The following is a 21,240-nucleotide window of genomic DNA, read 5'->3' as shown; positions in this document are numbered from 1 at the left end:
GTCATATTGGATGGTGTGTATAGACAGTTTGGACAGTAGTTATAAAGGATGGTGTGTATAGACAGTAGTTATTTAGGATGGTGTGTATGGACAGTAGTTATATAGGATGGTGTGAATAGACAGTAGTTATAAAGGATGGTGTGTATAGACAGTCGTTATATAGGATGTTGTATATGGACAGTAGTTATATAGGATGCTGTGTATAGACAGTAGTTATATAGAATGGTGTGTATGGACAGTAGTTTTATAGGATGGTGTGTATAGACAGTAGTTATAATAGGATGTTGTGTATAGACAGTAGTTATATATGATTATGTGTATGGACAGTAGTTATATAGGATGGTGTGTATAGACAGTAGTTATATAGGATGGTGTGTATAGACAGTAGTTATAAAGGATGGTGTGTATAGACAGTAGTTATATAAGATGGTGTGTATAGACAGTAGTGATATAGAATGGTGTGGATAGACAGTCGTTATAAGGATGGTGTCTATAGACAGTGGTTACAGAGGATGGTGTGTATAGACAGTAGTTATAAACGATGGTGTGTATAGACAGTAGTTATAAATGGATGGTGTGTATAGACAGTTTGGACAGTAGTTATAAAGGATGGTGTGTATAGACAGTAGTTATATAGGATGGTGTGTATAGACAGTTTGGACAGTAGTTATATATAGGATGGTGTGTATAGACAGTAGTTATACAGGATGGTGTGTATAGACAGTAGCTATAAACGATGGTGTGTATAGACACTAGTTATATAGGATGGTGTGTATAGACAGTAGTTATATAGGATGGTGTGTATGGACAGTAGTTATATAGGATGCTGTGTATAGAGACAGTAGTTATAAAGGATGGTGTGTATGGACAATCGTTATATAGGATGGTGTGTATAGACAGTAGCTATAAACGATGGTGTGTATAGACAGTAGTTATATAGGATGGTGTGTATAGACAGTAGTTATATAGGATGGTGTGTATGGACAGTAGTTATATTGGATTATGTGTATGGACAGTAGTTATTATAGGATGGTGTATAGACAGTAGTTATATAAGATCGTGTGTATAGACAGTAGTTATATAGGATGGTGTGTATAGACAGTAGTTATATAGGATGGTGTGTATAGACAGTAGTTATATAGGATGGTGTGTATAGACAGTAGTTATATAGGATTATGTGTATGGACAGTAGATATTATAGGATGGTGTGTATAGACAGTAGTTATATAAGATCGTTTGTATAGACAGTAGTTATATAGGATGGTGTGTATAGACAGTCGTTATAAGAGGATGTTGTGTATAGACAGTAGTTATATAGGATGGTGTGTATGGACAGTAGTTATATAGGATGGTGTGTATAGACAGTAGTTATACAGGATGGTGTGTATAGACAGTAGTTATATAGGATGGAATGTGGAAATAAATCAAGGGGTGTGCAAACTTTCTGATACATTAGGTTGTATATGTACTTTTAGTTACAGGCCTATTGTAAATGTTTATTAGTGTAGAGTCATCGTCTTTACCTTTATTGTAAAAGGAAATACAATAAAATTATATATAAATAACAAAAAAATAAAAATAAGTGTGGACAGCAGTAGTTATAAAGCATGGTGTGTACAGACAGTAGTTATACAGGATGGTGTGTATGGACAGTAGTTATATAGGATGGTGTGTATGGACAGTAGTTATATAGGATGGTCTGTACAGACAGTAGTTATACAGGATGGTGTGTATAGACAGTAGTCATATAGGATGGTGTGTATAGACAGTAGTTGTACAGGATGGTGTGTATAGACAGTAGTTTTATAGGATGGTGTGTATAGACAGTAGTTATATAGGATGGTGTGTACAGACAGTAGTTATACAGGATGGTGTGTATAGACAGTAGTCATATAGGATGGTGTGTATAGACAGTAGTTGTACAGGATGGTGTGTATAGACAGTAGTTTTATAGGATGGTGTGTATAGACAGTAGTTATATAGGATGGTGTGTATAGACAGTATAGACAGTAGTTATATAGGATGGTGTGTATGGACAGTAGTTATATAGGATGGTGTGTATGGACAGTAGTTATATAGGATGGTGTGTACAGACAGTAGTTATACAGGATGGTGTGTATAGACAGTAGTCATATAGGATGGTGTGTATAGACAGTAGTTGTACAGGATGGTGTGTATAGACAGTAGTTTTATAGGATGGTGTGTATAGACAGTAGTTATATAGGATGGTGTGTAAAGACAGTATAGACAGTAGTTATATAGGATGGTATGTATAGACAGTAGTTATATAGCATGGTGTATATAGACAGTTTGGACAGTAGTTATATAGGATGGTGTGTATAGACAGTAGTTATATAGGATGGTGTGTATAGACAGTATAGACAGTAGTTATATAGGATGGTGTGTATAGACAGTATAGACAGTAGTTATATAGGATGGTGTGTATAGACAGTATAGACAGTAGTTATATAGGATGGTGTGTATAGACAGTAGTTCTATAGGATGGTGTGTATAGACAGTAGTTATATAGGATGGTGTGTATAGACAGTAGTTATATAGGATGGTGTGTATAGACAGTAGTTATATTGGATGGTGTGTATAGACAGTAGTTATATAGGATGGTGTATATAGACAGTTTGGACAGTAGTTATAAAGGATGGTGTCTATAGACAGTAGTTATATAGGATGGTGTGTATAGACCGTAGTTATATAGCATGGTGTGTATAGACAGTAGTTATATAGCATGGTGTATATAGACAGTTTGGACAGTAGTTATATAGGATGGTGTGTATAGACAGTAGTTATATAGCATGGTGTATATAGACAGTTTGGACAGTAGTTATATAGGATGGTGTGTATAGACAGTAGTTATATAGGAAGGTGTGTATAGACAGTAGTTATATAGGATGGTGTGTATAGACAGTATAGACAGTAGTTATATAGGATGGTGTGTATAGACAGTAGTTATATAGGATGGTGTGTATAGACAGTATAGACAGTAGTTATATAGGATGGTGTGTATAGACAATATGGATAGTAGTTATATAGGATGGTGTGTATAGACAGTAGTTATATAGGATGGTGTGTATAGACAGTATAGACAGTACTTATATAGGATGGTGTGTATAGACAATATGGACAGTAGTTATATAGGATGGTGTGTATAGACAATATGGACAGTAGTTATATAGGATGGTGTGTATAGACAGTAGTTATATAGGATGGTGTGTATAGACAGTATAGACAGTAGTTATATAGGATGGTGTGTATAGACAATATGGACAGTAGTTATATAGCAGGGTGTGTATAGACAGTATGGACAGTAGTTATATAGGATGGTGTGTATAGACAGTATAGACAGTAGTGATAAAGGATGGTGTGTATAGACAGTATAGACAGCAGGAGACAGAAGGAGCGGTAGAGATACTCTTAATGATCGGCTATGAAAAGCCAAGTGACATTTTCTCCTGAGGTGCTGACTTGCTGCACCCTCGACAACTACTGTGATTATTATTATTTGACCCTGCTGGGCATCCATAAACATTTGAACATCTTGGCTTTTATAATCGCCACCCGGCACAGCCTGGTTCCTCTCTAGGTTTCTTCCTAGGTTTTGGCCTTTCTAGGGAGTTTTTCCTAGCCACCGTGCTTCTACACCTGCATTGCTTGCTGTTTGGGGTTTTTGACTGGGTTTCTGTACAGCACTTTGAGATATCAGCTGATGTAAGAAGGGCTATATAACTACATTTGATTTGATTTGATTTGGTTATATAGCATGGTGTGTATAGACAATACAGACAGTAGTTATATAGGATGGTGTGTATAGACAGTAGTTATATAGGATGGTGTGTATAGACAGTACAGACAGTAGTTATATAGGATGGTGTGTATGGACAGTAGTTATATAGGATGCTGTGTATAGAGACAGTAGTTATAAAGGATGGTGTGTATAGACAGTACAGACAGTAGTTATATAGGATGGTGTGTATCGACAGTATAGACAGTAGTTATAAAGGATGGTGTGTATAGACAGTATAGACAGTAGTTATAAAGGATGGTGTGTATAGACAGTATAGACAGTGGTTATACAGGATGGTGTGTATAGACAGTATAGACAGTGGTTATATAGGATGGTGTGTATAGACAGTGTAGACAGTAGTTATATAGGATGGTGTGTATAGACAGTAGTTATATAGGATGGTGTGTATAGACAGTAGTTATATAGGATGGTGTGTATAGACAGTAGTTATATAGGATGGTGTGTATAGACAGTAGTTATATAGGATGGTGTGTATAGACAGTAGTTATATAGGATGGTGTGTATAGACAGTAGTTATATAGGATGGTGTGTATAGACAGTATAGACAGTGGTTATACAGGATGGTGTGTATAGACAGTATAGACAGTAGTTATACAGGATGGTGTGTATAGACAGTGGTTATACAGGATGGTGTGTATAGACAGTATAGACAGTAGTTACATAGGATGGTGTGTATAGACAGTGTAGACAGTAGTTACATAGGATGGTGTGTATAGACAGTATAGACAGTAGTTACATAGGATGGTGTGTATAGACAGTATAGACAGTAGTTATACAGGATGGTGTGTATAGACAGTGGTTATACAGGATGGTGTGTATAGACAGTATAGACAGTAGTTATATAGGATGGTGTGTATAGACAGTGGTTATACAGGATGGTGTGTATAGACAGTATAGACAGTAGTTATATAGGATGGTGTGTATAGACAGTGGTTATACAGGATGGTGTGTATAGACAGTATAGACAGTAGTTATATAGGATGGTGTGTATAGACAGTGGTTATACAGGATGGTGTGTATAGACAGTATAGACAGTAGTTATATAGGATGGTGTGTATAGACAGTAGTTATATAGGATGGTGTGTATAGACAGTATAGACAGTAGTTACATAGGATGGTGTGTATGGACAGTAGTTATATAGGATGGTGTGTATGGACAGTAGTTATATAGGATGCTGTGTATAGAGACAGTAGTTATAAAGGATGGTGTGTATAGACAGTAGTTATATAGGATGGTGTGTATGGACAGTAGTTATATAGGATGGTGTGTATAGACAGTACAGACAGTAGTTACATAGGATGGTGTGTATAGACAGTATAGACAGTAGTTATATAGGATGCTGTGTATAGAGACAGTAGTTATAAAGGATGGTGTGTATAGACAGTACAGACAGTAGTTATACAGGATGGTGTGTATAGACAGTAGTTATATAGGATGGTGTGTATAGACAGTATAGACAGTGGTTATATAGGATGGTGTGTATAGACAGTGGTTATAAAGGATGGTGTGTATAGACAGTGGTTATACAGGATGGTGTGTATAGACAGTATAGACAGTAGTTACATAGGATGGTGTGTATAGACAGTGTAGACAGTAGTTACATAGGATGGTGTGTATAGACAGTATAGACAGTAGTTACATAGGATGGTGTGTATAGACAGTATAGACAGTAGTTATACAGGATGGTGTGTATAGACAGTGGTTATACAGGATGGTGTGTATAGACAGTATAGACAGTAGTTATATAGGATGGTGTGTATAGACAGTGGTTATACAGGATGGTGTGTATAGACAGTATAGACAGTAGTTATATAGGATGGTGTGTATAGACAGTGGTTATACAGGATGGTGTGTATAGACAGTATAGACAGTAGTTATATAGGATGGTGTGTATAGACAGTGGTTATACAGGATGGTGTGTATAGACAGTATAGACAGTAGTTATATAGGATGGTGTGTATAGACAGTAGTTATATAGGATGGTGTGTATAGACAGTATAGACAGTAGTTACATAGGATGGTGTGTATGGACAGTAGTTATATAGGATGGTGTGTATGGACAGTAGTTATATAGGATGCTGTGTATAGAGACAGTAGTTATAAAGGATGGTGTGTATAGACAGTAGTTATATAGGATGGTGTGTATGGACAGTAGTTATATAGGATGGTGTGTATAGACAGTACAGACAGTAGTTACATAGGATGGTGTGTATAGACAGTATAGACAGTAGTTATATAGGATGCTGTGTATAGAGACAGTAGTTATAAAGGATGGTGTGTATAGACAGTACAGACAGTAGTTATACAGGATGGTGTGTATAGACAGTAGTTATACAGGATGGTGTGTATAGACAGTATAGACAGTGGTTATACAGGATGGTGTGTATAGACAGTATAGACAGTAGTTATATAGGATGGTGTGTATAGACAGTACAGACATTAGTTACATAGGATGGTGTGTATAGACAGTATAGACAGTAGTTACATAGGATGGTGTGTATAGACAGTATAGACAGTAGTTACATAGGATGGTGTGTATAGACAGTACAGACAGTAGTTACATAGGATGGTGTGTATAGACAGTATAGACAGTAGTTACATAGGATGGTGTGTATAGACAGTATAGACAGTAGTTACATAGGATGGTGTGTATAGACAGTATAGACAGTAGTTACATAGGATGGTGTGTATAGACAGTATAGACAGTAGGTATACAGGATGGTGTGTATAGACAGTAGTTATATAGGATGGTGTGTATAGACAGTATAGACAGTAGTTATATAGGATGGTGTGTATAGACAGTATAGACAGTAGTTACATAGGATGGTGTGTATAGACAGTATAGACAGCATGAATAGAAAATGTGTGTACAGCAGTAGTTTCATAAGTGTCAAAGACTTTTATTGACAATTACATGAAGTTGATGCAAAGAGTCAATATTTGCAGTGTTGACCCTTCTTTTTCAAGACCTCTGCAATCCGCCCTGGCATGCTGTCAATTAACTTCTGGGCCACATCCTAATTGATGGCAGCCCATTCTTACATAATCAATGCTTGGAGTTTGTCAGAATTTGTGGGGTTTTGTTTGTCCATCCGCCTCTTGACGATTGACCACAATTTCTCAATGGGATTAAGGTCTGGAAAAGGCATTGTTAGTCACCAAACTGTTCCTGGATGGTTGGGAGAAGTGGTTGATTCATCAGAGAAAAGGACTTTACCCCAGTCCTCAGCAGTCCAATCCCTGTACCTTTTGCAGAATATCAGTCTGTCCCTGATGTTTTTCCTGGAGAGAAGTGGCTTCTTTGCTGCCCTTCTTGACACCAGGCCATCCTCCAAAAGTCTTTGCCTCACTGTGCGTGCAGATGCAGTCACACCTGCCTGCTGCCATTCCCGAGCAAGCTCTGTACTGGTGGTGCCCCGATCCCGCAGCTGAATCAATTTTAGGAGACGGTCCTGGTGCTTGCTGGACTATCTTGGGGGCCCTGAAGCCTTCTTCACAACAATTGAACCGCTCTCCTTGAAGTTCTTGATGATCCAATAAATGGATGGTTTAGGTCCAATCTTACTGGCAGCAATATCCTTGCCTGTGAAGCCCTTTTTGTGCAAAGCAATGATGACGGCACATGTTTCCTTGCAGGTAACCATGCTTGACAGAGGAAGAACAATGATTCCAAGCACCACCCTCCTTTTAAAGCTTCGAGTCTGTTATTCAAACTCAATCAGCATGACAGAGAGATCTCCAGCCTTGTCCTCGTCAACACTCACACCTGTGTTAACGGTTGGATCACTGACATGATGTCAGCTGGTACTTTCGTGGCAGGGCTGAAATGCAGTGGAAATGTTTTGGGGGGATCCAGTTCATTTGCATGGCAAAGAGGGACTTTGCAATGAATTGCAATTAATCTGATCATACTTCAGAACATTCTGGAGTATATGCAAATTACCATCATACAAACTGTGGCAGCAGACTGTGAAAATTAATATTTGTGTCATTCTCAAAACTTTTGGCCACGACTGTAGATGTCCTGGAGGGCTAGCATTGTGCATACACACCATACACAGACCACACCATACACACACACACACACACACACACACACACACACACACACACACACACACACACACACACACACACGCACTCCGTAATACACCAGCCACCGCCACTTTCTCATGCTTAATACCTGTTCAGCTCTTTCATCCAGAACCCCCAGGGAGACACAGAACATTCTCCAGATCGCCAGAGTTGCTGACAACACCGCATTGACCAGAATCCAGGGTAACGCCCCAAAAGGCACCCTATTCCCTACATAGTATGGGATCCCTATGGGTTCTGGTCAAAATAGTGCACTACTGGGGTGCGGTTTGAGATGCAAGCTTTAAGAAATACTTCAGTGATATAAGATTATTTCTTTATTAATTTAAGCATCCCTGAATATATATATATATATATATTTTTACAGTCTTTTGATATAAGCATATTTCTTTATGATAATTATTCTGAAGTCATGCTGAGTCCAGAACTAATGCTCTCACACCAGGGCAGAAAGTTTGTAAAGTTGCCAGGTTTGCAGTTTGCACAAACATCACTCAAATCAAATCAAATCAAATGTATTTATATAGCCCTTCTTACATCAGCTGATATCTCAAAGTGCTGTACAGAAACCCAGCCTAAAAGCCCAAACAGCAAGCAATGCAGGTGTAGAAGCATGGTGGAAAACTCCCTAGAAAGGCCAAAACCTAGGAAGAAACCTAGAGAGGAACCAGGCTATGAGGGGTGTCCAGTCCTCTTCTGGCTGTGCCGGGTGGAGATTATAACAGAACATGGCCAAGATGTTCAAATGTTCATAAATGACCAGCATGGTTAAATAATAATAAGGCAGAACAGTTGAAACTGGAGCAGCAGCACGGCCAGGTGGACTGGCGACAGCAAGGAGTCATCATGTCAGGTAGTCCTGAGGCATGGTCCTAGGGCTCAGGTCCTCCGAGAGAGAGAAAGAAAGAGAGGAAGAGAGAATTAGAGAGAGCACACTTAAATTCACACAGGATACCGAATAGGGCAGGAGAAGTACTCCAGATATAACAAACTGACCCTAGCCCCCCGACACATAAACTACTGCAGCATAAATACTGGAGGCTGAGACAGGAGGGGTCAGGAGACACTGTGGCCCCATCCGAGGACACCCCCAGACAGGGCCAAACAGGAAGGATATAACCCCACCCACTTTGCCAAAGCACAGCCCCCACACCACTAGAGGGATATCTTCAACCACCAACTTACCATCCTGAGACAAGGCCGAGTATAGCCCACAAAGATCTCCGCCACGGCACAACCCAAGGGGGGGCGCCAACCCAGACAGGAAGATCACATCAATGACTCAACCGACTCAAGTGACGCACCCCTCCTAGGGACGGTATGAAAGAGTCCTAGTAAGCCAGTGACTCAGCCCCTGTAATAGGGTTAGAGGCAGAGAATCCCAGTGGAAAGAGGGGGACCGGCCAGGCAGAGACAGCAAGGGCGGTTCGTTGCTCCAGAGCCTTTCCATTCACCTTCCCACTGCTGGGCCAGACTACACTCAATCATATGACCCACTGAAGAGATGAGTCTTCAGTAAAGACTTAAACTACTGTATATTGCAGTGCCTACATATATAGTATCTTTATGGATCACAACAGTACTGATATCTCTATGGATCATTACAGTTGTGATATCTCTCTGGATCATTACAGTAGTGATATCTCTATGGATCATTACAGTTGTGATATCTCTATGGATCATTACGGTAGTGATATCTCTATGGATCATTACAGTTGTGATATCTCTATGGATCATTACGGTAGTGATATCTCTATGGATCATTACAGTAGTGATATCTCTATGGATCATTACGGTAGTGATATCTCTATGGATGATTACAGTAGTGATATCTCTATGGATCATTCGCACACTTATCAAGAGAACATCCCTGCTTAACCCTACTGCCTCTGATCTGGCGGACTCACTAAACACAAATTCTTTGTTTGTAAATTATGTCTGCGTGTTGGAGTGTGATCCATAGAGATATCACTACCGAAACAATGCTACCTAATATAATGTTTACATACCCTACATTATTCATCTCATATGTATACGTATATACTGTACTCTATATCATCTACTGCATCCTTATGTAATACATGTATCACTAGCCACTTTAACTATGCCACTTTGTTTACATACTCATCTCATATGTATATACTGTACTCGATACCATCTACTGTATCTTGCCTATGCTGCTCTGTACCATCACTCATCCATATATCTTTATGTACGTATTCTTTATCCCCTTACACTCTGTATAAGACAGTAGTTTTGGAATTGTTAGTTAGATTACTTGTTGGTTATTACTGCATTGTCGGAACTACAAGCACAAGCATTTCGCTACACTCGCATTAACATCTTCTAACCATGTGTATGTGACCAATAACATTTGATTTGATTTGAATTGATTTATATGGATCATTACAGTTGTGATATCTCTATGGATCATTACAGTAGTGATATCTCTATGGATCATTACAGTAGTGATATCTCTATGGATCATTACAGTAGTGATATCTCTATGGATCATTACAGTAGTGATATCTCTATGGATCATTACAGTAGTGATATCTCTATGGATCATTACAGTAGTGATATCTATATGGATCATTACAGTTGTGATATCTCTATGGATCATTACACTAGTGATATCTCTATGGATCATTACAGTTGTGATATCTCTATGGATCATTACACTAGTGATATCTCTATGGATCACTACAGTAGTGATATCTCTATGGATCATTACAGTTGTGATATCTCTATGGATCATTACAGTAGTGATATCTTTATGGATCACTACGGTAGTGATATCTTTATGGATCACTTCGGTAGTGATATCTTTATGGATCACTTCGGTAGTGATATCTCTATGGATCACACTCCAACACTCAGACATAATTTACAAACAAAGCATTTGTGTTTAGTGAGTCCGCCAGATCAGAGGCAGTAGGGTTAAGCAGGGATGTTCTCTTGATAAGTGTGCGAATTGGACTATTTCCTGTCCTGCTAAGCATTCAAAATGTAACGAGTACTTTTGGGTGTATAGGAATGCAGTGAAGTAAAAGTAAAATTTGTCAAAATATAAACAGTAAAGTAAAATGGAGATACCCCAAAAAACTACTTAAGTAGTACTTTAAAGTATTTTTACTGAAGTACTTTACACCACTGATCAGCAGACAACACAAAATAATTGTAATGATTTTGATGAGTGTTGATTGACTTATTTTAAATGAATCTACTGAGTGAACACAGTAGGTGTTATGTTAAGTCTGAAACAACTGTGTGTATTGGGTTAAGTCTGAAACAACTGTGTGTATTGGGTTAAGTCTGAAACAACTGTGTGTATTGGGTTAAGTCTGAAACAACTGTGTGTTATGTTAAGTCTGAAACAACTGTGTGTGTTATGTTAAGTCTGAAACAACTGTGTGTATTATGTTAAGTCTGAAACAACTGTGTGTATTGGGTTAAGTCTGAAACAACTGTGTGTTATGTTAAGTCTGAAACAACTGTGTGTATTATGTTAAGTCTGAAACAACTGTGTGTATTGGGTTAAGTCTGAAACAACTGTGTGTATTATGTTAAGTCTGAAACAACTGTGTGTATTGGGTTAAGTCTGAAACAACTGTGTGTTATGTTAAGTCTGAAACAACTGTATTGGGTTAAGTCTGAAACAACTGTGTGTTATGTTAAGTCTGAAACAACTGTGTGTGTTATGTTAAGTCTGAAACAACTGTGTGTATTGGGTTAAGTCTGAAACAACTGTGTGTATTATGTTAAGTCTGAAACAACTGTGTGTATTGGGTTAAGTCTGAAACAACTGTGTGTATTGGGTTAAGTCTGAAACAACTGTGTGTATTGGGTTAAGTCTGAAACAACTGTGTGTATTGGGTTAAGTCTGAAACAACTGTGTGTATTGGGTTAAGTCTGAAACAACTGTGTGTGTTATGTTAAGTCTGAAACAACTGTGTGTATTGGGTTAAGTCTGAAACAACTGTGTGTGTTATGTTAAGCCTGAAACAACTGTGTGTATTGGGTTAAGTCTGAAACAACTGTGTGTATTGGGTTAAGTCTGAAACAACTGTGTGTATTGGGTTAAGTCTGAAACAACTGTGTGTATTGGGTTAAGTCTGAAACAACTGTGTGTATTGGGTTAAGTCTGAAACAACTGTGTGTGTTATGTTAAGTCTGAAACAACTGTGTGTATTGGGTTAAGTCTGAAACAACTGTGTGTATTGGGTTAAGTCTGAAACAACTGTGTGTATTGGGTTAAGTCTGAAACAACTGTGTGTATTGGGTTAAGTCTGAAACAACTGTGTGTATTGGGTTAAGTCTGAAACAACTGTGTGTATTGGGTTAAGTCTGAAACAACTGTGTGTGTTATGTTAAGTCTGAAACAACTGTGTGTATTGGGTTAAGTCTGAAACAACTGTGTGTATTGGGTTAAGTCTGAAACAACTGTGTGTATTGGGTTAATTCTGAAACAACTGTGTGTATTGGGTTAAGTCTGAAACAACTGTGTGTATTGGGTTAAGTCTGAAACAACTGTGTGTGTTATGTTAATTCTGAAACAACTGTGTGTATTGGGTTAAGTCTGAAACAACTGTGTGTATTGGGTTAAGTCTGAAACAACTGTGTGGTGTATTGGGTTAAGTCTGAAACAACTGTGTGTATTGGGTTAAGTCTGAAACAACTGTGTGTATTGGGTTAAGTCTGAAACAACTGTGTGTATTGGGTTAAGTCTGAAACAACTGTGTGGTGTATTGGGTTAAGTCTGAAACAACTGTGTGTATTGGGTTAAGTCTGAAACAACTGTGTGTATTGGGTTAAGTCTGAAACAACTGTGTGTATTGGGTTAAGTCTGAAACAACTGTGTGTATTGGGTTAAGTCTGAAACAACTGTGTGTATTGGGTTAAGTCTGAAACAACTGTGTGTATTGGGTTAAGTCTGAAACAACTGTGTGTATTGGGTTAAGTCTGAAACAACTGTGTGTTATGTTAAGTCTGAAACAACTGTGTGTGTTATGTTAAGTCTGAAACAACTGTGTGTATTATGTTAAGTCTGAAACAACTGTGTGTATTGGGTTAAGTCTGAAACAACTGTGTGTTATGTTAAGTCTGAAACAACTGTGTGTATTATGTTAAGTCTGAAACAACTGTGTGTATTGGGTTAAGTCTGAAACAACTGTGTGTATTATGTTAAGTCTGAAACAACTGTGTGTATTGGGTTAAGTCTGAAACAACTGTGTGTTATGTTAAGTCTGAAACAACTGTATTGGGTTAAGTCTGAAACAACTGTGTGTTATGTTAAGTCTGAAACAACTGTGTGTGTTATGTTAAGTCTGAAACAACTGTGTGTATTGGGTTAAGTCTGAAACAACTGTGTGTATTATGTTAAGTCTGAAACAACTGTGTGTATTGGGTTAAGTCTGAAACAACTGTGTGTATTGGGTTAAGTCTGAAACAACTGTGTGTATTGGGTTAAGTCTGAAACAACTGTGTGTATTGGGTTAAGTCTGAAACAACTGTGTGTATTGGGTTAAGTCTGAAACAACTGTGTGTGTTATGTTAAGTCTGAAACAACTGTGTGTATTGGGTTAAGTCTGAAACAACTGTGTGTGTTATGTTAAGTCTGAAACAACTGTGTGTATTGGGTTAAGTCTGAAACAACTGTGTGTATTGGGTTAAGTCTGAAACAACTGTGTGTATTGGGTTAAGTCTGAAACAACTGTGTGTATTGGGTTAAGTCTGAAACAACTGTGTGTATTGGGTTAAGTCTGAAACAACTGTGTGTGTTATGTTAAGTCTGAAACAACTGTGTGTATTGGGTTAAGTCTGAAACAACTGTGTGTATTGGGTTAAGTCTGAAACAACTGTGTGTATTGGGTTAAGTCTGAAACAACTGTGTGTATTGGGTTAAGTCTGAAACAACTGTGTGTATTATGTTAAGTCTGAAACAACTGTGTGTATTGGGTTAAGTCTGAAACAACTGTGTGTATTGGGTTAAGTCTGAAACAACTGTGTGTATTGGGTTAAGTCTGAAACAACTGTGTGTGTTATGTTAAGTCTGAAACAACTGTGTGTATTGGGTTAAGTCTGAAACAACTGTGTGTATTGGGTTAAGTCTGAAACAACTGTGTGTATTGGGTTAATTCTGAAACAACTGTGTGTATTGGGTTAAGTCTGAAACAACTGTGTGTATTGGGTTAAGTCTGAAACAACTGTGTGTGTTATGTTAATTCTGAAACAACTGTGTGTATTGGGTTAAGTCTGAAACAACTGTGTGTATTGGGTTAAGTCTGAAACAACTGTGTGGTGTATTGGGTTAAGTCTGAAACAACTGTGTGTATTGGGTTAAGTCTGAAACAACTGTGTGTATTGGGTTAAGTCTGAAACAACTGTGTGTATTGGGTTAAGTCTGAAACAACTGTGTGGTGTATTGGGTTAAGTCTGAAACAACTGTGTGTATTGGGTTAAGTCTGAAACAACTGTGTGTATTGGGTTAAGTCTGAAACAACTGTGTGTATTGGGTTAAGTCTGAAACAACTGTGTGTATTGGGTTAAGTCTGAAACAACTGTGTGTATTGGGTTAAGTCTGAAACAACTGTGTGTATTGGGTTAAGTCTGAAACAACTGTGTGGTGTATTGGGTTAAGTCTGAAACAACTGTGTGTATTGGGTTAAGTCTGAAACAACTGTGTGTATTGGGTTAAGTCTGAAACAACTGTGTGGTGTATTGGGTTAAGTCTGAAACAACTGTGTGGTGTATTGGGTTAATTCTTAAACAACAGTAGGTATTATGTTAATTCTGAAACAACTGTGTGTATTGGGTTAAGTCTGAAACAACTGTGTGTATTGGGTTAAGTCTGAAACAACTGTGTGTATTGGGTTAAGTCTGAAACAACTGTGTGTATTGGGTTAAGTCTGAAACAACTGTGTGTATTATGTTAATTCTGAAACAACTGTGTGTATTGGGTTAAGTCTGAAACATCTGTGTGTATTGGGTTACGTCTGAAACAACTGTGTGTATTGGGTTAAGTCTGAAACAACTGTGTGGTGTATTGGGTTAAGTCTGAAACAACTGTGTGGTGTATTGGGTTAATTCTTAAACAACAGTAGGTATTATGTTAATTCTGAAACAACTGTGTGTATTGGGTTAAGTCTGAAACAACTGTGTGTATTGGGTTAAGTCTGAAACAACTGTGTGTATTGGGTTAAGTCTGAAACAACTGTGTGTATTGGGTTAAGTCTGAAACAACTGTGTGTATTATGTTAATTCTGAAACAACTGTGTGTATTGGGTTAAGTCTGAAACATCTGTGTGTATTGGGTTACGTCTGAAACAACTGTGTGTATTGGGTTAAGTCTGAAACAACTGTGTGGTGTATTGGGTTAAGTCTGAAACAACTGTGTGGTGTATTGGGTTAAGTCTGAAACAACTGTGTGGTGTATTGGGTTAATTCTTAAACAACAGTAGGTATTGGTTTGCATGTTGAAACTCTACCTCTGACTTTCCTCTGTCTTCCTTTTTCTCTAGGGGACCATTCTGTTACCTGGAAACAGAGTCACTGAGCATCCCAGCAATGGTGACGAGGGGGGGAAATTCCTGTTTGAGGTCTCTGCAGGTAAGACGAAGAAATAGAGCTGCTTTTAATCTTACGCAAGCCAGAGCAAATCCAGACGTACTATTCACTGGAAAGACCTTAATTCAAGGGCACCTCGTGATGAAAATGACAATAGGGTGACATTGTGACAGAATCCATTATAATCACACCTCCCAAAAATTTAAAGTGTTTGGGAACACTTGCTGTCCCTTGCAGTCACAGCTCAGTAAACACATCGAACACAGGCGACTGTTGTAATTTTCTGAGATGGATCTAGAGTGTTAGCAACATTCACTCTCGTCATTGTTTTGTGTGGGTCTCTGTGGATTATAAAGACATTACAAATTCACTAAAATCTGCTCTGATGGAAATGTCCAATCTTCCTTCAATTCAAAAAAAATACCCACATCTTATTTTGATCAAATTATTGTTTTGTTAGACATAATACACATTGTGTCAGTGGTCTCTTAAATATTCTGACGTCTAATGTCAGATTCCATTTTTCTCTCCTTACTAGCAGTATATCTTTCATAACAACAGCCCTTTGTAGTTTGAAGTGACACTCAGTGGGAAATATTTTGATGTTGCACAGCTGGTGACTTATGCAGTGACTGGGTTCGTCCCAATTGGGGTTTCTCACCCTATTCCCTACATAGCAGTGGTTGGAACCAGTTCAGGGAACAGAACATTTTTTGAAGAATAGAAACAGAACCGGGAATGAAACTGATCTATAGTGTTTTCCAGGAAACAGATTTGTTTTTTTTCTAATCTTGAGAACTGGTAAAAAAATATATTTTTCTAGATCCAAAAATATTCCTAAAGTCTAGTATATATTTCTGCAATTCAGAGCGCTCCATGTCCACCCCTCTCGCTCACTCTCTACCCAGCTGTGAAATTTCAGATGTATCTCGCCCATGCACTTATCTGACCAATCAAACACTGCTCCAAAGAAAGCTTTTCTATTCGTGCTAATTGGTGGAGTAAATTAATGAGATTAATATAACAATGCCATTGATTTCACAGGTAAAAAAAATATATGCGAAAAGGAACTATATGAACTGTTGTTGTTGTTCGAACCAGTTCAGAACCGGTTCGGAACATCGGAACGGAACAGAAGAAATATGGGGTTCTCTTCGGAACAGAGCGATTGGATAATAATTTTGGTTCCAACCCCACTACATAGTGCACTAATTTTGAGCAGAGCCCCATGAGCCCTGATCAAAGGTAGTGCACTATGTAGGGTATAGTGTTCCATTTGGGAGTCTTTGTTTGGGTACTAGTTGTTTCTTTGATGACCCTTGACATTCTTCCCAGAGCTCAGTGGCTCTTTGAGTGAGACACACACACAAACTGTGGACTTTGACCTTGCAGACCCTGAAGCTGTAGTCGGGATGGCCTTGACTAGAGACTAGAGAGTACACAAAGGAAAAGGGAGTTAAGGGAGTCCTGGGAAAAAATATTTCTAAGCACGGTCTGTGTCCCAAATGGCCCCCTATTCCCTACATCGTTACACTACTTTTGAACAGGGCCAATATGGCTCTTGTCAACAGTAGTGTCCTATATACCAGGACCAATAGGACTCTGGTCAACAGTAGTGTACTATATACCAGGACCAATAGGACTCTGGTCAAACGTAGTATACTATATACCAGGACCAATAGGACTCTGGTCAAACATAGTGTACTATATACCAGGACCAATAGGACTCTGGTCAACAGTAGTATACTATATACCAGGACCAATAGGACTCTGGTCAACAGTAGTATACTATATACCAGGACCAATAGGACTCTGGTCAACAGTAGTGTACTATATACCAGGACCAATAGGACTCTGGTCAAACGTAGTATACTATATACCAGGACCAATAGGACTCTGGTCAACAGTAGTATACTATATACCAGGACCAATATGACTCTGGTCAACAGTAGTGTACTATATACCAGGACCAATAGGACTCTGGTCAACAGTAGTGTACTATATACCAGGACCAATAGGACTCTGGTCAACAGTAGTGTACTATATACCAGGACCAATAGGACTCTGGTCAAACATAGTGTACTATATACCAGGACCAATAGGACTCTGGTCAAACATAGTGTACTATATACCAGGACCAATAGGACTCTGGTCAACAGTAGTGTACTATATACTAGGACCAATAGGACTCTGGTCAACAGTAGTGTACTATATACCAGGACCAATAGGACTCTGGTCAAACATAGTGTACTATATACCAGGACCAATAGGACTCTGGTCAACAGTAGTGTACTATATACCAGGACCAATATGACTCTGGTCAACAGTAGTGTACTATATACCAGGACCAATAGGACTCTGGTCAACAGTAGTGTCCTATATACCAGGACCAATAGGACTCTGGTCAACAGTAGTGTACTATATACCAGGACCAACAGGACAGCTGTAAGACATCCCTCAGCTGGTCTGTGGGGGAATGCGTGACCAACTCCAATCGATCCACCAGAGAGGAATGTGTAGAGGATGTTGTGTACTGACCCATGATGGAAACACAGAACACTCATCTTTCCCTTTCTGGTGTACCCCTCCTTTCACTCCCTCGCTTCTTTCATTCTGGTGTATCATCCCCCGTTGCTTTTATGAAGAAAACAGAATTGAGATCCAAGAGGTTATTGTTCTGTATTCTATTGACTGATCCGTGACTGATCTTTATTCCTTTCTGTATTCTACTGACTGATCTGTGACTGATCTTTATTCCTTTCTGTATTCTACTGACTGATCCATGACTGATCTTTATTCCATTCTGTATTCTATTGACTGATCCATGACTGATCTTTATTCCATTCTGTATTCTACTGACTGATCCGTGACTGATCTGTATTCCATTCTGTATTCTTCCTGACTGATCTGTGACTGATCTTTATTCCATTCTGTATTCTTCCTGACTTATCCGTGACTGATCTTTATTCCATTCTGTATTCTATTGACTGATCCGTGACTCTTTATTCCATTCTGTATTCTACTGTCTGATCCTTGACTGATCTTTATTCCATTCTGTATTCTTCCTGACTGATCTTTATTCCATTCTGTATTCTACTGACTGATCTGTGACTGATCTTTATTCCATTCTGTATTCTTCCTGACTGATCCGTGACTGATCTTTATTACATTCTGTATTCTATTGACTGATCTGTGACTGATCTTTATTCCATTCTGTATTCTTCGTGACTGATCTTTATTCCTTTCTGTATTCTTCCTGACTGATCCGTGACTGATCTTTATTCCATTCTGTATTCTACTGACTGATCCGTGACTGATCTTTATTCCATTCTGTATTCTATTGACTGATCCGTGACTGATCTTTTTTCCATTCTGTATTCTATTGACTGATCCGTGACTGATCTTTATTCCTTTGAATACAATCAAGAACCAAGGCTTGTTCTCTCATGGGTTATTGTGACGGTTCTTTATTCCAGTCAATACAATGTGCCCTTGAGTTCTTCTATTTGGGTTATTAAAATGAATAAGTGAAGCTTGTCTGAACAGTGCCTGTGCTGCTTTGATTGTGAGTCTGTGTCTCAGCCTTTGTTTTTGGAGAGTTGTGTCCTTGCAGCCTATCTATCTAATGATTTGCACTAGCTAAGTGGTAGATGTATCAGTTCCAGTGTAACTTTGTGGATTTTTTATATTTTTTTGCCTTTTGTTACTGTTTTGTAACTTTTTGAATTAGTCCATTCATTGACATTTCCTGTAAGGCATGCATCACCCCTTCCACTCAATGTGGTGTTTCTATTACAGTGCATAGTGTGTGTGGCCCACTGGACTAAATATTCCTGGCATCTGGGTTTTCCTCTAATTCATACAGCCAGCCTGCTAACTCGAAAACAGTTCATCCTCACATTGTGAATGCTGTTTCATTCACTAGAAGACGTTGTGCGTGTGATTCTCATGCCAGGAACAGGGAGAAAGAGATGATTTTCAGTGACTTGGACCAGTGTATTTTCCTGTCAATCACTTTTTTGTACGTCCCAAATGGTATCCTATGGGCCCTTGTCAAAAGTAGTGCACTACATAGGGAATAGAGTGCCAACACGTTGTGAATAATTGCTTATATTGTTCATGTGGACTCTGTTACATGAGATAACAAAACATAAGGCTTTAGTTTGGGGATGAGTGATGGCCGAACACATGTCCATATGTCTTGGTGTTTGGCACACACAATAAACGATATACTGTACGTACTTCAACATAGGATAGAGCAGATTGTAGGTTTCTAGGTAAAGCACAGACCTAGATACTCCTTCCTGAGAGCATCACTGATAATGACGGTAGATTATATGCAAGGCAAGCTATGTTTTGTCCTACAGCTATAAATCTCTACTTTGGTCATGTGGAATAAATGGGCATATTCCATTGAACCTTTTAATTAGATTTATATATAAAAAAAAAAAACATCTGACCTGAATGATAAATGAACTGATGGCTGAGTTAAGAACACTAAGAGAGGAGCATAAATCATGTTTTTTTAATCAGCAACTACCTTTTCTGTTCTGAAGTGACTTGTTACTCATAATAAATTGTTCCGGCTGTTGCCGTAGACCAGGGATGGGCAACTTTGATGTGGGTGTGGGGCCACAAAATATAAGGGGCCCCAGTGGCTGGTCTGCGTACCCACGCATACAGTCAACTGATTTGTGCAATCAATCCACTTGTGCAGTTAAACTACTTAACTCTCTTAACTAAATCCATTATACCAGAAGCCAGGGCCAGTTTTCGTCTTTTGGTGGGCCTAAACACCTCGCGGGCAAATCGTTTTACTGGCACCCCCGTCGTGACGGCGGAGAGAAGAAAGTACGTTTTAAAGTTAACTTCCTGCAATTCTACACATTTTGCCACGGGGTCTAGAGAAAATGTTGCAATTTTATAACAAATGTCATGAATTCTACACATTTTGCCACGGGGTCTAGAGAAAATGTTGTAATTTTATAACAAATGTCATGAATTCTACACATTTTGCCACGGGGTCTAGAGAAAATGTTGTAATTTTATAACAAATGTCATGAATTCTACACATTTCTTAATGGTGCAGAAAGAATAAAAAAAATCTGTTTTACTGCAAATTTCCTGCAATTCTATCAATTCTATTCAGTTTGCCATAACATACTCCATGTTAATGGTGGTATCTGAGTGAAAGTGGCTAACAAAATACATGTGGGGCCTGGGTACGGGAGTACTACACATTTAGGTAGCTGAGTAGACTCATTTCATTTTGCTGACATGGCTAATTAAGTGACCGTCAGTGACAGACATAACAGGAGGGAAACTTCTGAAACACAACCACATTTAGAAATTTGCACCTTGTGTCTTGCTCCATGGGCCTACAAAATGGAATGTGGTTGTCCATACCTGCTGTAGATTGTCACAGCCTGTCATAGCCCAAAGTAGACTGATAAAGCATCTACAGTTTCATAAACAAATCAGCTTTCAGAAAGGAGAAATTATTTCCCATGTGGCCAGCTGTAGCTGTCCAATATATCACCCATGTTTTATAAACCTTGTGACAGGGTTTTGACAAGGTTAATGCATGACACTTTAATCAATTATATCATTGGTGTTTAACCCTAACCCTTTTGACACGGTTTCAATACAGGTGGTGTGCAAGTGTGGTTCATACATGACACGTCAGTCAATCATATCATTGCAGGTTTTTTTTGTCTTCCGAATGGCAATCAATCAAGTTTTGTCGTGTCACATATTC

At 38.6% G+C, this 21,240-nt stretch overlaps 1 protein-coding gene across 2 annotated transcripts in view; it reads left to right on the top strand.

Annotated features, from left to right (window-relative positions):
- The window catches only part of LOC139422692 (Rho GTPase activating protein 24), a 209,303-nt gene that overhangs the window by 80,165 nt on the left and 107,898 nt on the right, over nt 1–21,240 (top strand). For both annotated transcript variants that reach the window (XM_071173907.1, XM_071173905.1), the window contains exon 3: nt 15,437–15,524. In XM_071173907.1, the coding sequence (XP_071030008.1) occupies nt 15,437–15,524 (88 nt within the window). The remainder of the gene's footprint in view (nt 1–15,436; nt 15,525–21,240) is intronic.

Source organism: Oncorhynchus clarkii, chromosome 12 (assembly GCF_045791955.1).
Source record: "Oncorhynchus clarkii lewisi isolate Uvic-CL-2024 chromosome 12, UVic_Ocla_1.0, whole genome shotgun sequence".
Classification (NCBI taxonomy): Eukaryota; Metazoa; Chordata; class Actinopteri; order Salmoniformes; family Salmonidae; genus Oncorhynchus; species Oncorhynchus clarkii.
The sequence above is the reverse complement of the archived record's forward strand: the minus strand, read 5'-3'. Positions and strand labels throughout refer to the sequence as shown.